Here is a 15,687-nt window from a genome sequence, read left to right on the forward strand (position 1 = left end):
CAGCAGATCCCACGTGTTGTGGGAATCGGTTTCATGCGAAGCACTCAGCGAGTAATTCTATGCTGTATTTTATCGTTTTGAGCCAAGCGTCTACTCTGTGCATTGTGAAATGCGTGCATTGAAATGAGCTGAAGCAGTGCAGTTGGGGGACACTCTTTACTGCACCCTGGTATGGCTGAATATTAGCTGAGACCATTCTAATTTACTTTATTGGACTGTGAAGCAGAGACTTCATGAATATTGACATTACAGTTTCTTGAGCCATGGTTTCAGGTAGCCAATTATAAAGTGCTGCGCACAGTGTGTTATTAGTATAGAGTATACTTACGAGCTGTGCAATTGGCCTCGTCGCTTCCATCCCAGCAGTCAACAAATCCATTACAGCGGCGATCGAGTGGCAGGCACGAGGTGTTGTTACTACAGTGAAATCCGTCACTTCCACATTCTGCAACAAGGACAATTTACGCATTAAAGACATGTTTCTTCAAGACATACTGCAGCAAATTAAATTAAAGTAAATGAAAGTACCTTAAACACAAAAATACTAAATCAGTGGTATTGTGTGCCATAACCTACATGAATGTGAATCTCAATCGAACTACACGAGAGTTTCTGAAATTTGCCCCCATCAAAATGCAGTATATGAACATAATTTCTTAAAAAGCAGGAGTGACAAACAAGTGTGTGGTGTCGGGCTAGCTACATTGTCACAAGTATGAGTGCTTTTCTGTCTACACATGAATGTGTGAAGGCCACAGTTCTCGCCTAATGGCGGAAATATTCTCAATCTCACTATTTGTGAAAAAGAAAAATGTTTTTTTCACTGCAATGAAGTTGTTTTTCTCCATCTCGCACTCTCCATAGTTTCGGTTTCCAGAAGCTAACTTTACTGCGTTAAGCATGAGTAAAAGGTGGAGCCACCGTATGCGAAATATGAGATTTGCACCGACTGCTTTCTGTTTACATCTTCACTTTTCTAGCTTATTTAACGAAATCAACTTGTAACAGAAGACCACGCTAAATACTAAGCATAGGTTTTGGTATATTTGAACCACCTGCATATGCGAGATTTAACATGACGCCGGCAAAGAGAGAACCTGCAACCCACCCACCCCCCTGCACACACACACAAAAGCAGTAGACCTTTTTTCTTATTTTTATTGTATTCCGTTAACACGCTGCCTCCTTAAAGGGACCCTCGTAACACTTTTCCAGACCTCATTGCGTAGACTGAAGAGATTAATGCAGCAAGAACGGCAGCGATAGGGGCACGCAGTCCGAAGTTATTCAGCCTAGACCGCTCAAAATACAATAAAATGGAGAACTACCCTCAACTCGATTTTCACGAGGTCACCTGACCACGTTTCACTCTCCCTGTGACGTTGGATGGCGCCCCAATGAAATGAACTGAAAAATCCTACGTACAAGAAGCTTGTATGCAATGTTGCCCGTTCTTTCCAACGTAATAATGACGCCGTTGTGATAGCAACAAACAATGTGGTGCATTAAGAGTGAACTGCTCGTGCGAAACGAGGCAGATCGCGAACGCCTCTCTCATGTTTTGTAGTCATCTTTCTTGTTGCAATGACGTCTATATCAACGCTTTTACAATTTTTTCCCTTCAGTTTCTTCAAACAACGGCGCCTGGAGCGTCCCCAGTGCATTTCCTCCAGCGCCATGGCATTCAGCGCATTCTTTGCCGGGCGCTGCAGTCTAAGCTGAAGAAGTCTAAGATCGTTCATCTAGTTCGTGTTCAGTGAAAAAAGCATGCTAAAGAAAAACTAAACCCAATAATAACCCCTTTTGTGACACAACGCCGTTATTACTTCTAACGTTACATTTATCCAATCACAGGCCAGCGCTCATATTCGTCATTTCCGCGCGCAATAGTTCTGGCGAGTGCCACTACGCGTTGATGCGGTCACCAGCGATGTAGGCGCTTCAAAAAAAGTGTTGGAGGGCCCCTTTAACAATGCTTTACGCATAAGCCAAATTTTCAACTCTGTTCTTCCGGGCACGTTCAACCCACACAAGATGGCGGACATCGCCCTAGTAGTAGAAATATAAAGTATGAGCGAACTAGCTGGTGACTGCCTCTTTTCTACTAAATCCCCTCTAATATAGCCTTCCCTCGGCTAGGAGTACAATAAAACTCGTAAATATTCTGGTGCACTCTACCTCAGCTCCATAGGCGTGCGCAGGATTCCCCATCAGGGGAGGCAAAGGTTCATCGAAGCGACCCCCCCCCCCTCTTAGGTGACTACCCTCTTAGGTGACTATAGTCGGATACAACTTTATAAGGCAGGAGAGGCCCCACCCAGACGACTGAAGCGCGGCAGCCGATTGCCTCCGCGACTAAAGAAATTGTCCCGCTCATGCGCGCGCCGATGTTCTCCGAAGGCGGAGCCACCGGCCGTCCCGCTCATGACGTCAGTCCCGAGTGCGCACCCATTGGTGCAGGCTTGTGCTCATCCGCCTTTAAGTTATTCCGACTATAGAAGGGTCAATGTACGGGGCAGATTTCGCGCTCTCCGCCCCTCTTAGGTGATTAGGGGGGGCGGCCGCCCCCCCTGTGCGCACGCCTATGCTCAGCTCAGCGGTGCCACAAGGCGAGCGCGTGAGGTCAGCCATTTTGTGTGGGTCACCGTAATGATGCTCGGGAAAAAGGCCACTTTGGTTGTTATGCGCATACAGTACTTAATTATAGGTCACACCAGCTTTACTCACCGCAGTTGTACTCGTCCGTCATGTCGTAGCAGTTGAAGTGCCCGTCGCAGCGGCGTTGTTCGGGGATGCAGAGACCGTTCTTGCAGCGCCACTCGTCGTGGAGGCACTCTGAAATAGCGAAGAAGGCAAACATTTGGTCATTGTCGAACAAACACAGTGTAAGCTCTGAAAACTTGTACCGAGTTCAGGCATGTAAGGGAATCTAGAAATTGAAATGACTACACCAAGCCCGTAGACAGGAATTTCACCAAAATTTCGGTGGGGGGGAGGGGGTCGGCGCCCTAGGGCCACCCCCCCCCCCTCCGTGCCTACGGGCCTGGACTACACGCCCTACTGACGAGACAGAATTTCGCGGCGCATAACTCCAAACGCTGAATAGCGGCAGATGTCGACAAAGGCTTAGCTGCGCGATAACACCATGCCTAGCAGCTCTGCCGTATTGCACAACAGTTCAACCTTTATCCTCGCTTGCGGTCGTAACGCCTGTTGCGAAGATCCAGAAAGCAGGCAAACGCCAATAGATTAGAATTATGTGATCGCGCTAGTCAGCATCAATAGACGAACAAGAGACGCGAGATGCGTTCATTAGAAACAATCCATGCCACAGTCTCGACTGACACGGAACATGGTCGTGAGACATATGCTTGAAAATTATCTCCCAAGCCGCGCTCACCAGACTCGTCGACGCAATGCACGGTGTTGTTCTCAAGCCGTTGGCACAGCTCGTTGGGTCCCGAGCACCATCCGCCGCATCCCCGGGGATCGTTGGGGTCCTTAGGCATCACGCAGTGCGGCTTGGTCTCCTCGCCGTTCATGAAGCATATCTCGCCCGGCTGGCACTGGTGGCACGGCCTCCCTGCAAGCAGCAATCACAAGTGCTCTAGTTTTCTTTTTAACACGAAAGTGTTTTATGCCGAGGTCCACCAAGTACTTCCGTTACGGTTATGACGTTGATAAAATGGACGCCAACGGGTGAGAAAGAAAAAACAAAGAAAAAGATCCACCGCTGGGAATCGAACCCACGACCTTGCGGCCGCGTCGGTAAACGCGCGACGCTTAACCGACTAAGCAACCTTAGCACAGTGCTGGACACTTCACGAACGCGCCTTATATCTTTCACACATTCTCTCTCGCACGAGAAAAACACCTATTTTTTCATATGTATTTTTGGTCAAAACACCTACTTCACCAAAATATCGAGGGGGGGGGGGGGGCTAGACCCCCCCCCCTCCGGCTACGGTCCTGGCTGGCGGTGTAGGTAGGCGGGGCGGTGCCGCCGTGTATGAGAGGTGAAGAAGTAATGCGTCACGATCGACACTTACCAGCGCTTACTAGGGGGTAGAATTGCAGCACGAAACCAACCATATTACAGGTAGTTACATTTAAGCGACAGTCCCATCACCGCGGCCATGCAACAACCTTCTGAGGTTCACAGCGCACCGCGGCGGTATCTACACTAAGAACAAAGGCAATCGTCGAGGTTCGAAGCATCCACTCACAGTCATCGGGCATCGATGGCTGCGAAGCCGTGTCCGCCGTCGCCTTCTCGCGCGTCGTGGACGGTGGCGCCGCGGTCGCGCTCTCGGTCTCCGAGTCGCCCTCGTCGCCGTCGTCGTCCCCGTCCTCCGAGGTCGCGGCGTCCGTCGTGGTCGTGGGTGGCGGCGCCCTGGTCGGGCAGAGGCAGCTTTTGAACTCGACCTCCTTGCCGCCCTGTTCGAGGCAGGCCAGGTTGTCGGGCAACAGGCTGCCGCGTCCGTAGTGCGAGCGGCACTCGCGGCGTCGCGACCGCAGCCGATTCGGGTTGCACTGGCCGTCGTGGCCCGTGCAGTCGCTCCACGGAGACCACGGGGACCAGGCAGCTGCGAGCATAACGAGAGGCTTCAGTCAGAACCATGTATGCCGGCATTGATCCATTACTATATAGCAGCGTTACTATACTATATCATCACTATACTAATATCAGCGTTACTATACTACTCGTATATTATACTATACTATAGCAGCATTACTATACTATAGCGAACCACATTAGGGTTAAGGTATACTAGTAGGAATCAGTAGAACTTCGTTCCACTGATTTCACTACCACGCGCTTGTCGCAAAGTTTAAAGGGACACTAAAGAGCTAGGCGATTTTTCTCATATTAGTAGAGTACTCTTTCACGATACCAAAAACGCCACGCTTACTGCGAGAAGACGCTTAGTAAGCGAGAAAACGCGCATAAACAAAATGTGGGTGGCGACGCCACCTTGAAGTTTCCGCACCATTCGCCGTGACGTCACATGTTTTGACGGCGCCTACTAGGGACTACGTAGCTCCTAATCGGTAAAAATGAAGTGCATTGTCCTCTGAGGGGGCCATAGACTTAACATACTAAGTTTTGGGTAATTTTGTTGAGCCAATGGCGCCAAAATACGATAAAATACACTTCGAAATCCGTGACGTCACGCGGGGAGATTTCGGCGTGAAACTTAAAAATGAAACTTTGAACTTGATTTTCTCCTCTATTGGTAAACCTATGATGGCGACATTAACGACATTCTCAGAGCACAATTTAATAACGAGTTCTCAGAGCACAATTTATCGATTTAAACCTATTCATTATTTCTCTTTAGTGTCCCTTTAACTCTTTCGCGACTGCCGTTTCGTAAACTCGCGGTACGGAGATCTTCAGAGACAGGGTTCTTACCGTCGAAGTAGGATGGCCCATGTGTCACCATGACTGGAGGAGGAACAGCGCCAGGCTTGACGTCTGGGAAAAAAGTAAAAAAAAAAAGAAGACGTGTAAGCTTGCATAGTGAACCCCAAGTAGCAGCTTATAAAGAAGAGTTGTCATACAGTGCTGCAAATATACGCGAACTGCTTGTGATGTACCATGAAGATCGGGATGAGCCTGAAGTCCAAATAAAGAAACACAATTTTGAAGTTCAACTCCACAAGTAACATCAAGGTGAAGCGTCACGGATAATGCACGCTTGGCTTCTCTTTCAGATTACTTATAATTAACAATGGCAACTATCTCAACCACTCGCACACACACGCAAGTGGTTCTACGGATCCATCTTCGTAAGAAGCGCAAAACCACACACAGGGACAGCTAGAAAGAAAGACACTACACAAGCGCTTGTGTAGTGTCTTTCTTTCTAGCTGTCCCTGTGTGTGGTTTTGCGCTTCTTACGAAGATGGATCTATACCAACTAGCCCGTTACACTTGTTTATTAAGTTCTACGGACGGCGAACAGTAATATAAACGAGTGCGAAGGATGATGGGCTTCCTCTCATAAAGCCTACGCTTGTGGGGAAGCCCGCTTTGACGGATACCTTTTCAACTTTCTACACAAGAACGTGACGTGTCGCAAATTATGTATGCTAGAGAATTATTGCTCGCAAAAAAAAAAAAGCCATATTTTGAGCGTTAGACGTAGACAGGCTGCAAAACGCAAGCTGTGAGGCATTTGAGTACCCCAACGTTTTACGTGCGAGCACTGAATTCCTGGAGCAAGTTGTGAGCAACTGCGAAAAAGAAAAAAAAGGAGCCAATCGGGTTTGAAAAGTTCGCTCCGTATCTGGATTATTGGAAATCAGATGTGGCCCTTGAAACGATGGGTGCAACTCACATAAGAGACAGCCTAATTAGGCAATGGACATTGCTGAATCTTTTTAATCGCAGAGACAAGCAACGTCCCGCAAAGCAAATGCCAGCTTGTGTACTCACTCGTGAAGTGCAAGGATCGGATGTCGACGCGGAGGTTCCCTGCGGGAAGGATTCCGTGTCCTTGTTCGAGCACCTGGATGAACGCCAGACCGACGTGGTGCGCCGCGTTCGACAGTGGCTGGTTGAGCACGATGCGGCAGCTGACGCCGATGCTGCTACTGTCACTCGCGCTGTTTTCCATGAAATTGGGAGAAAAGAGAAGAAGAGAAACGTCGATTGAGAACGGGACTGCGTGCCTTTTTCCACACTGCTATACGTGACATGAAAGTTGTACACGTTCGCGCGTCGCATTCGACGATAAGCACAGATGGACGAAAAGAAACAAGTTGTATAGAAAACAAAAGAAATGGAACTCACCTGAATTCTATAACTTGCGTCATGTTGTAGTCTTGTGATAAGGGTCCTAAGTAGAATAGCTCGTCTAGCTGTAAACGAGAGAGAGAGAGAGAAAATTTTAGGTGGAATGAAAACACAGGTTATTGCTACAACGTTACTGTTATAGCACATAGCCAACATCAGCAATAATTTAGCGAACATTAACCAATCCTGCTCGACATAAACCATCACTCATCCAACGTTGGTCTGTGCTATCTCAGTTCAAAAGAAACACATATTTGCAGCACCTGGCAGTTTTATGTAGTAATGTAATGAAGCATAAAGTTTTATGTAATGAAGCACAAAGTCCGCGAAGCAGAAGTTCACAATTTCGTTAACAACAATTGGACAAAAACGATTGAAACTACACAGCATCCGAGCGCCTGCTGCGATTTCGAAAGCTGTGTTCAGACTTTGCTAGAAGATATCACGCATCACACGGGCATGGGCAGTACAGCGCAGCGAATCGGAAATGTCACTCAGCGATGCTCGGTACACAGCGGAGGGGTATACAGTATGCTAATTCATGACACCATGCACCGAAGCGAACGCGCATTTACGGTAGGCTGAAGTACTAAACTTATGTTTTACTATTTCACTCATAATCTTTTTTTTTTTTTTTTTTAGAACTGACGAAACGACCATGTCTTCAGAAGCTCGAGTTCATCATACTCTTCAATACATTTATTTCTGCACGGACGCACGTCATAAAAACGCAGAGATGTTTCCCGGGACACGCGGTCAACGCTGAAAAGGACGACACGTGGCAAGTCTCGATAGAAGTCACGTCCTTGAGAGGAGCACCACCGAGGTCACGCACGAACCGAGAGCAAACCCGCCGCTTCTCGCTTATATATACTTGTCATTCAAAAAGCGCCGATTCACAATACACTACGCGCGCGGTTGTCATCTCGACTCGGACGTACGCCTCGTCAAGTCGTCCGTGCCTTCTTCGTCAACATCATCGTTCGTCCGGCGCGGACTCTCTTCATTTAGGTCCACTTCAGATCCCACTCGAGCAGGTGGGGGTCGGGTGGATGAAAGTCGTGCTTTCCGGCCTCGTTTTTATTCTCTTCCGCACGATTTGCCAGCGGTTTTTCTGTCGCACACGCCGCTCGTCACGAACAAGCGCGACGTTTAGAGCCGATTCTCGACTCTCTCTTTTTTTTCTTTTCCGCTCGGGCGTGCTGCTCCGTTCATTCTTTCGCTTCGTCGCTGCGGTTTAATATCTTCCCGAGTTGCGCCGCAGGCGGGCTGCGTACGCCCAGGGCACGTTTTGAAAGCAAACTTGTGTCTCTCCCCCCCCCCCCCCCCTCCATATCGTCAGGCGCCGTGCTTGCTAGCCCCAGGGGCGCAGCTATTATGCCTAGCCTGTAGCGCCGGCTCAGTCAGGACTGTGCTTCGGCGCCACTAAGGACCTCATCGTTTTGCTATTCTCGGTGGGAGGGAGGTCGGTGTCCCGCTGGTCAGAAAAAAGAAAAGAGAAAGAGTTCGAGTCTGTTCCGATTTGCCAAGGGACGCGCAGATACAGCTTAGTCGATGTTGCTTGCGGTCGTTGCTGTAGCCTGCAGCGACCCGCGCGCTGTATATGTAGTCGAGAAAGAATCACAGAAAGGGGAGTGAAAGCGGCGGCTACACGTCGGAGCCGGACGCACGCACGAACGCAGCGCCCGGGACGCATTCGTTTGAAACGACGATTTGAAGCGGATTATTGTGCGTACCCCCTCCCCCCTCGAGCCCTCACTCACTCTTCTTCTCCGAAGGACCCACGCCCCTAGCGAACTGCTTTTCTCGAAGCGGCTACTTCCGCCGCTTCTTTCCAGCGCCTCGACTTCTTGTGCTGACCGCCCTTTGCTTTCGCATTCCCTTCTGCTTCGCGTATTCTGCAGCAGAACATACAACGACGGCGAACGCCCCTGTTGTATGCGCGGCGCCTGAATGGATGCCGCGCCGGGACTCTGTTGTTGCTGCGGCAGCGTTCGTGTTTGTGTGTCTCTTTCCCTCACCCCTTTCTCTCTCTCTGGAGCCGGCAAACACACGCGCCCATGCACGGCAGGGCTGCAGTTTTGCCGGTCCGAACCGTGCGGCAACGCAAACTCCGCGCACGGGCTCCCAAGAAGACCATCCCTTGCCCCCCCCTCACCCTTTACACACCCCTCCACCCGTGTCCCTCACCCCTCCCCGCGCCTTGAAGGGGGTGTGACAAGCGCCTCATCTCCCTCTCCACCTTTCACTGTAGAGCAGCACGTGGAAGCGAAGCGAACGAAAACGCCAAGAACCGGGGACTTTGCAAGAAACGTTGGGGGCTTACAGTTTCTTCGGAATAAGATTGAAAGTTCTCTCGCTCTCCTCTAATCATAGAAAAAAAGGAAACGAAAACGGGGTCGAAAACGAAAGCAAAGCGCCCTGAACCGTGGAAGAGTCCTGTCTTTCTCGGGCAGGGGGTCTCGCCGCATGAACTGCCGTGGCAGCGCTGTGACTGCGGCATCGTCTTCGCTTCTTCGCCCACCGTCGACTCCTTTGTGCTTCCGCGTCGCCGATTCTCCGTCCGACGGACGGGGGGTGCACGGAAGAAGAAGAAGAAAAAAAAAAAGCTCCTTTTATTTTCTCGCCTTTTGTCGCACGGGCCGGGAGTTTATTTGGTGCCATTCTTTGGTGCGGCCCGCGTCACCGCGCCTCCCGGAGAAAACGTTCGCTTCTTTCTTTTTTTTTTTCGAGCGAGAAGCCTTATTATGGAGTCCGAACGACGCACCCACCCCGTGTGTGTATGCACGAGTTCTCTCTTGCGGTGCCGCGCCGCGGCTTTCTCTTCTATTTCCGCGCACGACAGATCCGCAAATGGCGAATAAATGGCTCGACGGAGCAGTTCGGGCCGCATTCGACGACGTTGTGTGCCGAGGCCAGTTTTCTCCGTGTCACTCGGCTTGCGGAAATCTAGAGCTGAGGTTGTTTGATACTGAACTACTGAAAAGACAAGAGTGCACTGCAAACAGGTAATTTGCGATGAAGTTACATTTCTGCGCGAGCAGTGTCCTCGTCGGCAGGCATTTAAGTATATATATATATATATATATATATATATATATATATATATATATATATATATATATATATATATATATATATATATATATATATATATATATATATATAATAAATATATAATAAAACCAAAAATCAAGTCGCTATCTGGAATGCTACTGGCCTTTATTTAATGCGAAACTCTTGTTTTCATGCCTATTCATATTTTATTAAGGAATAGGTCTCGTACGCAATTCACGTCTGCAATGACTCTCCGTTGCTTCTGTAACGCGCGTTTCTCGATCTACGCTCGCGCGCCTGTGTGACCGGTCTTTCGGAATTTCGCGCGTGATGACCCACCAACTTCGGCGCAACAGATGATGCAATTCACACATGGCGTAACGCCCAAGGTCTTGTTTATTTATTTCGCTTTGCGGCGCTTGCACGAACTATAGCATAGTCAGAACTGGAACTTACAAAAAATTATGATGAGGTGAAACCCCGAGCGCAGTGACGTGGTAGTTCTTGATCGCTCGGTCAATCTTTTGCAGTTTTTTTTTTTCATAATATACGGGCAGCCGAACCTCAGGGCAGGACGGTACGTAGTTTGTTCTGGCGTCGTCCGAAAGCGGGCATCGTTGGTCGAAGCTATTGCTCTTACTTCTTTTGTCTGCGGCACACAAACACCGCAGGCTTTCTCTGTCCCCACGAAACAACGACTGTGTCATTATGTAGGACTGGGAACGCGACAAAAAGGGCGATGTCACCGCGTTGCTTCCCAAGCGACGTCCAGCAGCGTGACGAAAAAAAAAACAGAAAGTGAACGCTGAGAAAGAGACAGCGCAGAGAACCGAGAAAGCAGTCGATTTCTAAACGAGCATAATTCGTCAGAGTATAAGTGCTGTAGGCTATACATATACCTCCCATGCATTGGGCAACCTATCTGCGACCAACGCAGGAAACGCGACAGGAGGACCGCGGTCGGTGTGTAATAAGCATGTCCGGTGCGGTTGGGCGGGATAGCCATTTTTTAGCCCTCGCATTCGACGTCGCGGACAAACGACAAAAGACGCGACCCGCGCATACGACTGTCCGTGTCCTCGTGATGTCACGGGGCCCTGCGGTCATGTCGCATGCCTGTCGTCGTCCAAGTTCGATCTTCCGCTAATGGAATGGGAGAGAGACTGCCGACCTACGACACCAGCACGTGGTGGTTATCGACAACTACGACCACTTCTACGTGAAAACACACGGCGTGGGCCAAGCGCTGTTGCCCACCGACGACGGGAACCAGCCCTCAGATTCGCTGATATCCTGCGGCGTTAGAAAAAAACCGAAACCACGACGAGTTCCTTTGGTAGGAAAGGGAGGGGGGAGGGGTGTGCCCCTCCTGCTGGAGCCACCCCTGCGTATATTATATGACTGGTGGTACACAGTCATTCTACAAAGCAAAATAGGCATACTGTAAGCGTGGTACATGCGCCTCGAATGTTTCGAGGTCCTTGCAACAACACGCGCAATAAATTTTGAGCTGAGGTTATAGCCCGCGGGCTGTGACAGTAATTTTTGTACAGTGTGTATTTACAACTGCGTACGCATGCAACACTACCTAGGAAGAACAGACTGCGCCGGGTAATATCGACGTCCTCAGTGTCTTTTGAGACATGCATGATCGAAGTGCCTTTGGTCAATAGAACTGTATTATGCGGCTCCGCAGTATCATCAGCATCCTGCGTTTGTAAATTTAATGAGCGTAAAAGAGAAAAGAAGTCCCCGAAGTATATTACACGGGTACTTGCCTATGACAATGAGACGCTACTGTTCAGCCTTTTGTCGCTCAATTTGGGCTCCTCGAATGACAATGAAACGTTTTCGCCGGGAACGGATCGACGACGCTGCGCACACGTGCACCGCATATATTCATAACCATTAGTAAGAGGAGATCTTGTGGAACGATCCCACGTTTAATGTGGTCTCGTAATGGTTAAGCCCAACGAGGTACATTTGCATAGTTACCGTTCTGCTGTTACCGCTCTCCCATATAACTACCTGCCGCACGTGCCGTTCAGCGACGCGCACTCGTGGATAAGGATTGTCACGGCAACAATGTGTTTGAACCGTGGGTCATGGCGTGACCCACGGTTCAAACCCGTGTTGAAACCGCGGCTGCTTTTGCACTCACGGCTCCGTCGACGTTTACTCTATTTTCAAGACATTGCACATGCATGCGACGATCAGAGTTGTTAGCGGGTAAGCAGGGACCCATGTGTATTGCTTCATGCGAAGGGCACATCGGCGCGACGCGGGTCTGTCCTTAGAAAAAAAAAAGAAAAAAAAGGGAAAAGAAATGGCATACGGCTCGTTTCATTATTTTTGTTTCTCTAGCCATTATACTTTCTTTTATTTCACTTTCACTGACCCCGTGCCTTCATTCTACGGTTGCTGCCCCCTTATTTTGTACTTCGGCTGTGTTTTCTTTTTTCTTTGGCACCATCAGCATTCCAACGCACGAAGAAAGAGCGCGCGCGCGCCAGAAGGAGAGAGCCTAATTATATCTTTCCTACAACAGGGACACGTGCAGTGCTCCGCGATAAGCTGGCGAAGTTTCTTCAAGCATCCTTGCGCACAGTCTCAATTCCATGCAGCACGATAAAAGCTGCAGAGCAGGGCCGCTTAAATGTGTACGGTCAGAGCATCTGTGACACTTTCTCTTCTAAGAAAATTATAATTAACCTTTCCTTTTCTTTTTGTTTCCGTTTGGTCCTGTAAACTACCAACATGTAAGTTAGGTTTAAAACTACATAATATTGCGCGAGGGAAACAATCACATTAGCACTCAATGAAGCATTGGAGACAGCGTGCTCGGGCAGTCCTGTATGAGTGGCCGTTCGTTTGTGTACGTTCACCTTATCTAGCAACTTCGCGCCCTACAGACATTGTACTCGCTAGATACCGCCCATAGTTCAATTACCCGTTTCTACCGAGCAAACTATGGGGACGAGGAACACTGGCCAACCCATCTCACTGTGCCCAATCCTTTGATACGAGGACACACTCTGCACATTCCGTTTCCCCAAGAAATTTCTCCTACTGACACGTGCCAAACGTTCTATAGACCGCACACGATCATCAATGATCGTGTGCGGTCTATAGATCATTGATCAATGATCAATAGACCGCACACCTGCATCAATGGCACAACAAAACTGACGGCACGTTGTCGAGGACGCGAAGCGCAAGAACGGGCGCTCGCCCTGGAACCTTCCCTTCACCTTCCACCGTAGTGCACAGAACTAAACTGCGCGGACGACGAGTACAGGGGCGGCCGGGTCGTGTGGTATAAAGAGACGCGCCATTAAATTCTTGCGCGCCGAAGAATTCTCAAGGAACTCCGGCCGGTTCACCGGGGCGAACGAAGCCCGGCGCCGTAACGAAGTTCACAAATGAACGACAAGCTGCAGCACATAATAATAACGCACGCAGGCATGCGCGAGGGTCCTCTCTGATGTCCTTCTCATTTGCTGAGCCTGCGCCGTGGTGTAAGTATTTTTCTTGCCCCGTGGCCCGCTCGTTCATTCATTCCAAGACATGAGCAGTTCTTTAGAAGGCTCATCCTTCTTTCTTCGTCTCGCTCTCTGCTGACTTTACTTGGCGATCGAGCCAAGCGCACGGGCATAATGAATGCATCGCTGGTTAAGAGCTAGTTAGAGACGTAACTAGTACTCCGCGACAGCATGCATGTGTAAGTGCACTCACGTAAGCGTACCAAAAGTGTAGTGTAAGTTTAATTTGGTCAACGCCGCATGAAAGCGCGTAGGAACAAAAAAAAAAGAGAGAGAGAGAGAGGGTGAAGGAGAACAGTTATGGAGCAAAAAAAAAAAAAGACTTAAATACAAAACAATCTGTATTACGTAAGTCGCGAAATGCGCACACACTTGTGAGATTGAGCCGTATACAGACAACAATGGTTCACACTGCGCTAGCTCGTATATTAAAGAGAAGCTTAGGAAGTCGTCACAACGGTCTTTCCCGAGCATTTAAATATACGCGAACTGCGTTGAAACCTAGATTGTTTTTCATTTCTTATTCGATAATCACTCATCACTGATTAAAGTCCAAATAATTGTTGTACAATCTCTGCGAACCTCTGAAACGACCTCTGAAACAATGGCCTTCAGAGCCGCGCCCGACACACACGACTGCTCAAGCATGCAAGTTGGAAGCACGTATGACGAACTGGTGTGGAAACCTGCACAACCTGCATGAATGCACGTTTCGTCGTGCTTTTAATTAAAATATACGGGAGCATCGGGACAGGAGCAACATGGTTGACGACGCCGCGAAGACAGTGAGTTCTGTGTCGATATCATCCGCATACCGTTCGCATTCGTACATTTCTCTCGGCTATCGCGATCTCGCATTCTCCGCATTCATTCCTTATTCTTTCTTTCCTTCTTTCTTTCTTTCCTTCTTTCTTTCTTTCTTTCTTTCTTTCTTTCTTTCTTTCTTCTTTCTTTCTTCTTTCTTTCTTTCTTTCTTTCTTTCTTTCTTTCTTTCTTTCTTTCCCCCCTTCAAGACGGAGCGTGGAACATCCGAGAAGCGACGTTCGTTTATTGAAATATGGGCGCAGGATGGAACGCGGAATGCGACTAAAATCGCGATAATAACGATAATAATAAAGAACACAGCGACGGGTGTGGGGCGGCGCAATACTTTTCGGAGAAGCAACGGGTGGGTGCGAACCGAAAGTATGAGCAAACGCATATACTGACTTGAAAAGTAAAAAAAAAATTTTTAAAAACGCATAAACCAAAAAAAAAAAAAAGGAAGGAAGGAGGGAAGGAAGGAAGCAAGGCTCGATCTGTCATCTTTCCTGGCTCCTGCGCGGCGGCACAAGGTTCGCGCGGAGACGATATCGCGAAAAAGTTCCGCGCCGGATCGGGAAGCGAATATTAGGAGAGCGAGAGAGAGCTCGCGCCGGCGAGACGAGGCTAAGCAAATATCAATATCGTCTCCGCCGGCGTCGCCACACACACCTCTCTCGTTGGGGAGGAGTTTCGCTGCGAAGACGTTATCAGGACGGACGTGCACAGAGAAAAGTGAAAGCGTACGTAGAGTCGAGGGACAGTGGTACGGGCATTGCGGGGTGAAAATGAAGGACAAAAAAAAAAAATCGAAAGAAAGACAACAGGAACGAAAATAAAGATTCCTTACATCCGCTCAACGTGGAGAGACGCGTTCCCGCTTCGAACGTGTACGTGTGCGTGCCGACGTGTGTGCGCGAACGTGTGTGTTCGCTGAGAACACACGGCATATGGATCTTCTCCGATATACACGTCGCGTCGTTTGCGACAATCGGCGCGGCGCCGGCCGGCATTGCGAAGTCCGTTTTTCGAATATGCGCGCAGTCGTCGTCTCGGTGCTTTCTTCCGTTCACGCGCTCCCCCTCTCCACTTTGTTTTGTTTTTTTTTTTAAGTGCTTTCTCTCGCCTAGCCATCCGTCTCTTGCGACACGCCTTTGCCCACTGCCTGTGTACCCTGCCCTGCTAAGGCGGCGTTCAAACTTTTTTTTTTTTAAGGATTCTGTTTCGTATCAGTTCCCCGTGACAGTGCGTATCTGAGATATGGAGACGTCTTTCGCGAGTTCTGTCGCCCAGAGTATCGAGCTTGACTTTTATTTTTATTATTGTTGTTTGTTTTTGTCCCTCGCTACACCGAGCAGCTATAGGAACCCGACGATGGCTTCCTGCTGTGCAGCTGCCTTCAACCACCTCCTTTCCACTCCCTCTCTCACTTCACCAACTCCACAGCTCCACTTCCAAGAGTGGGAGAAACCGTGCTTTCATTTC

At 49.1% G+C, this 15,687-nt stretch overlaps 2 protein-coding genes across 4 annotated transcripts in view; both read right to left on the minus strand.

Moving 5' to 3' along the window:
* LOC119383606 (60S ribosomal protein L19) overlaps nucleotides 1-15,687 on the minus strand; it is a 310,809-nt gene that overhangs the window by 94,090 nt on the left and 201,032 nt on the right. The window lies entirely within an intron of this gene.
* Nucleotides 1-15,687, minus strand: part of LOC119383607 (uncharacterized) — a 169,815-nt gene that overhangs the window by 3,275 nt on the left and 150,853 nt on the right. For both annotated transcript variants that reach the window (XM_037651857.2, XM_037651856.2), the window contains exons 6-12: nucleotides 6,800-6,867; nucleotides 6,443-6,612; nucleotides 5,417-5,479; nucleotides 4,227-4,586; nucleotides 3,401-3,583; nucleotides 2,728-2,835; nucleotides 329-445 (exon numbers count right to left, since the gene is read on the minus strand). In XM_037651857.2, coding sequence (XP_037507785.1) covers nucleotides 329-445; nucleotides 2,728-2,835; nucleotides 3,401-3,583; nucleotides 4,227-4,586; nucleotides 5,417-5,479; nucleotides 6,443-6,612; nucleotides 6,800-6,867 — 1,069 coding nt within the window. The remainder of the gene's footprint in view (nucleotides 1-328; nucleotides 446-2,727; nucleotides 2,836-3,400; nucleotides 3,584-4,226; nucleotides 4,587-5,416; nucleotides 5,480-6,442; nucleotides 6,613-6,799; nucleotides 6,868-15,687) is intronic.

The sequence above is a fragment of the Rhipicephalus sanguineus genome, chromosome 2 (genome assembly GCF_013339695.2).
Source record: "Rhipicephalus sanguineus isolate Rsan-2018 chromosome 2, BIME_Rsan_1.4, whole genome shotgun sequence".
NCBI classification, from domain to species: Eukaryota; Metazoa; Arthropoda; class Arachnida; order Ixodida; family Ixodidae; genus Rhipicephalus; species Rhipicephalus sanguineus.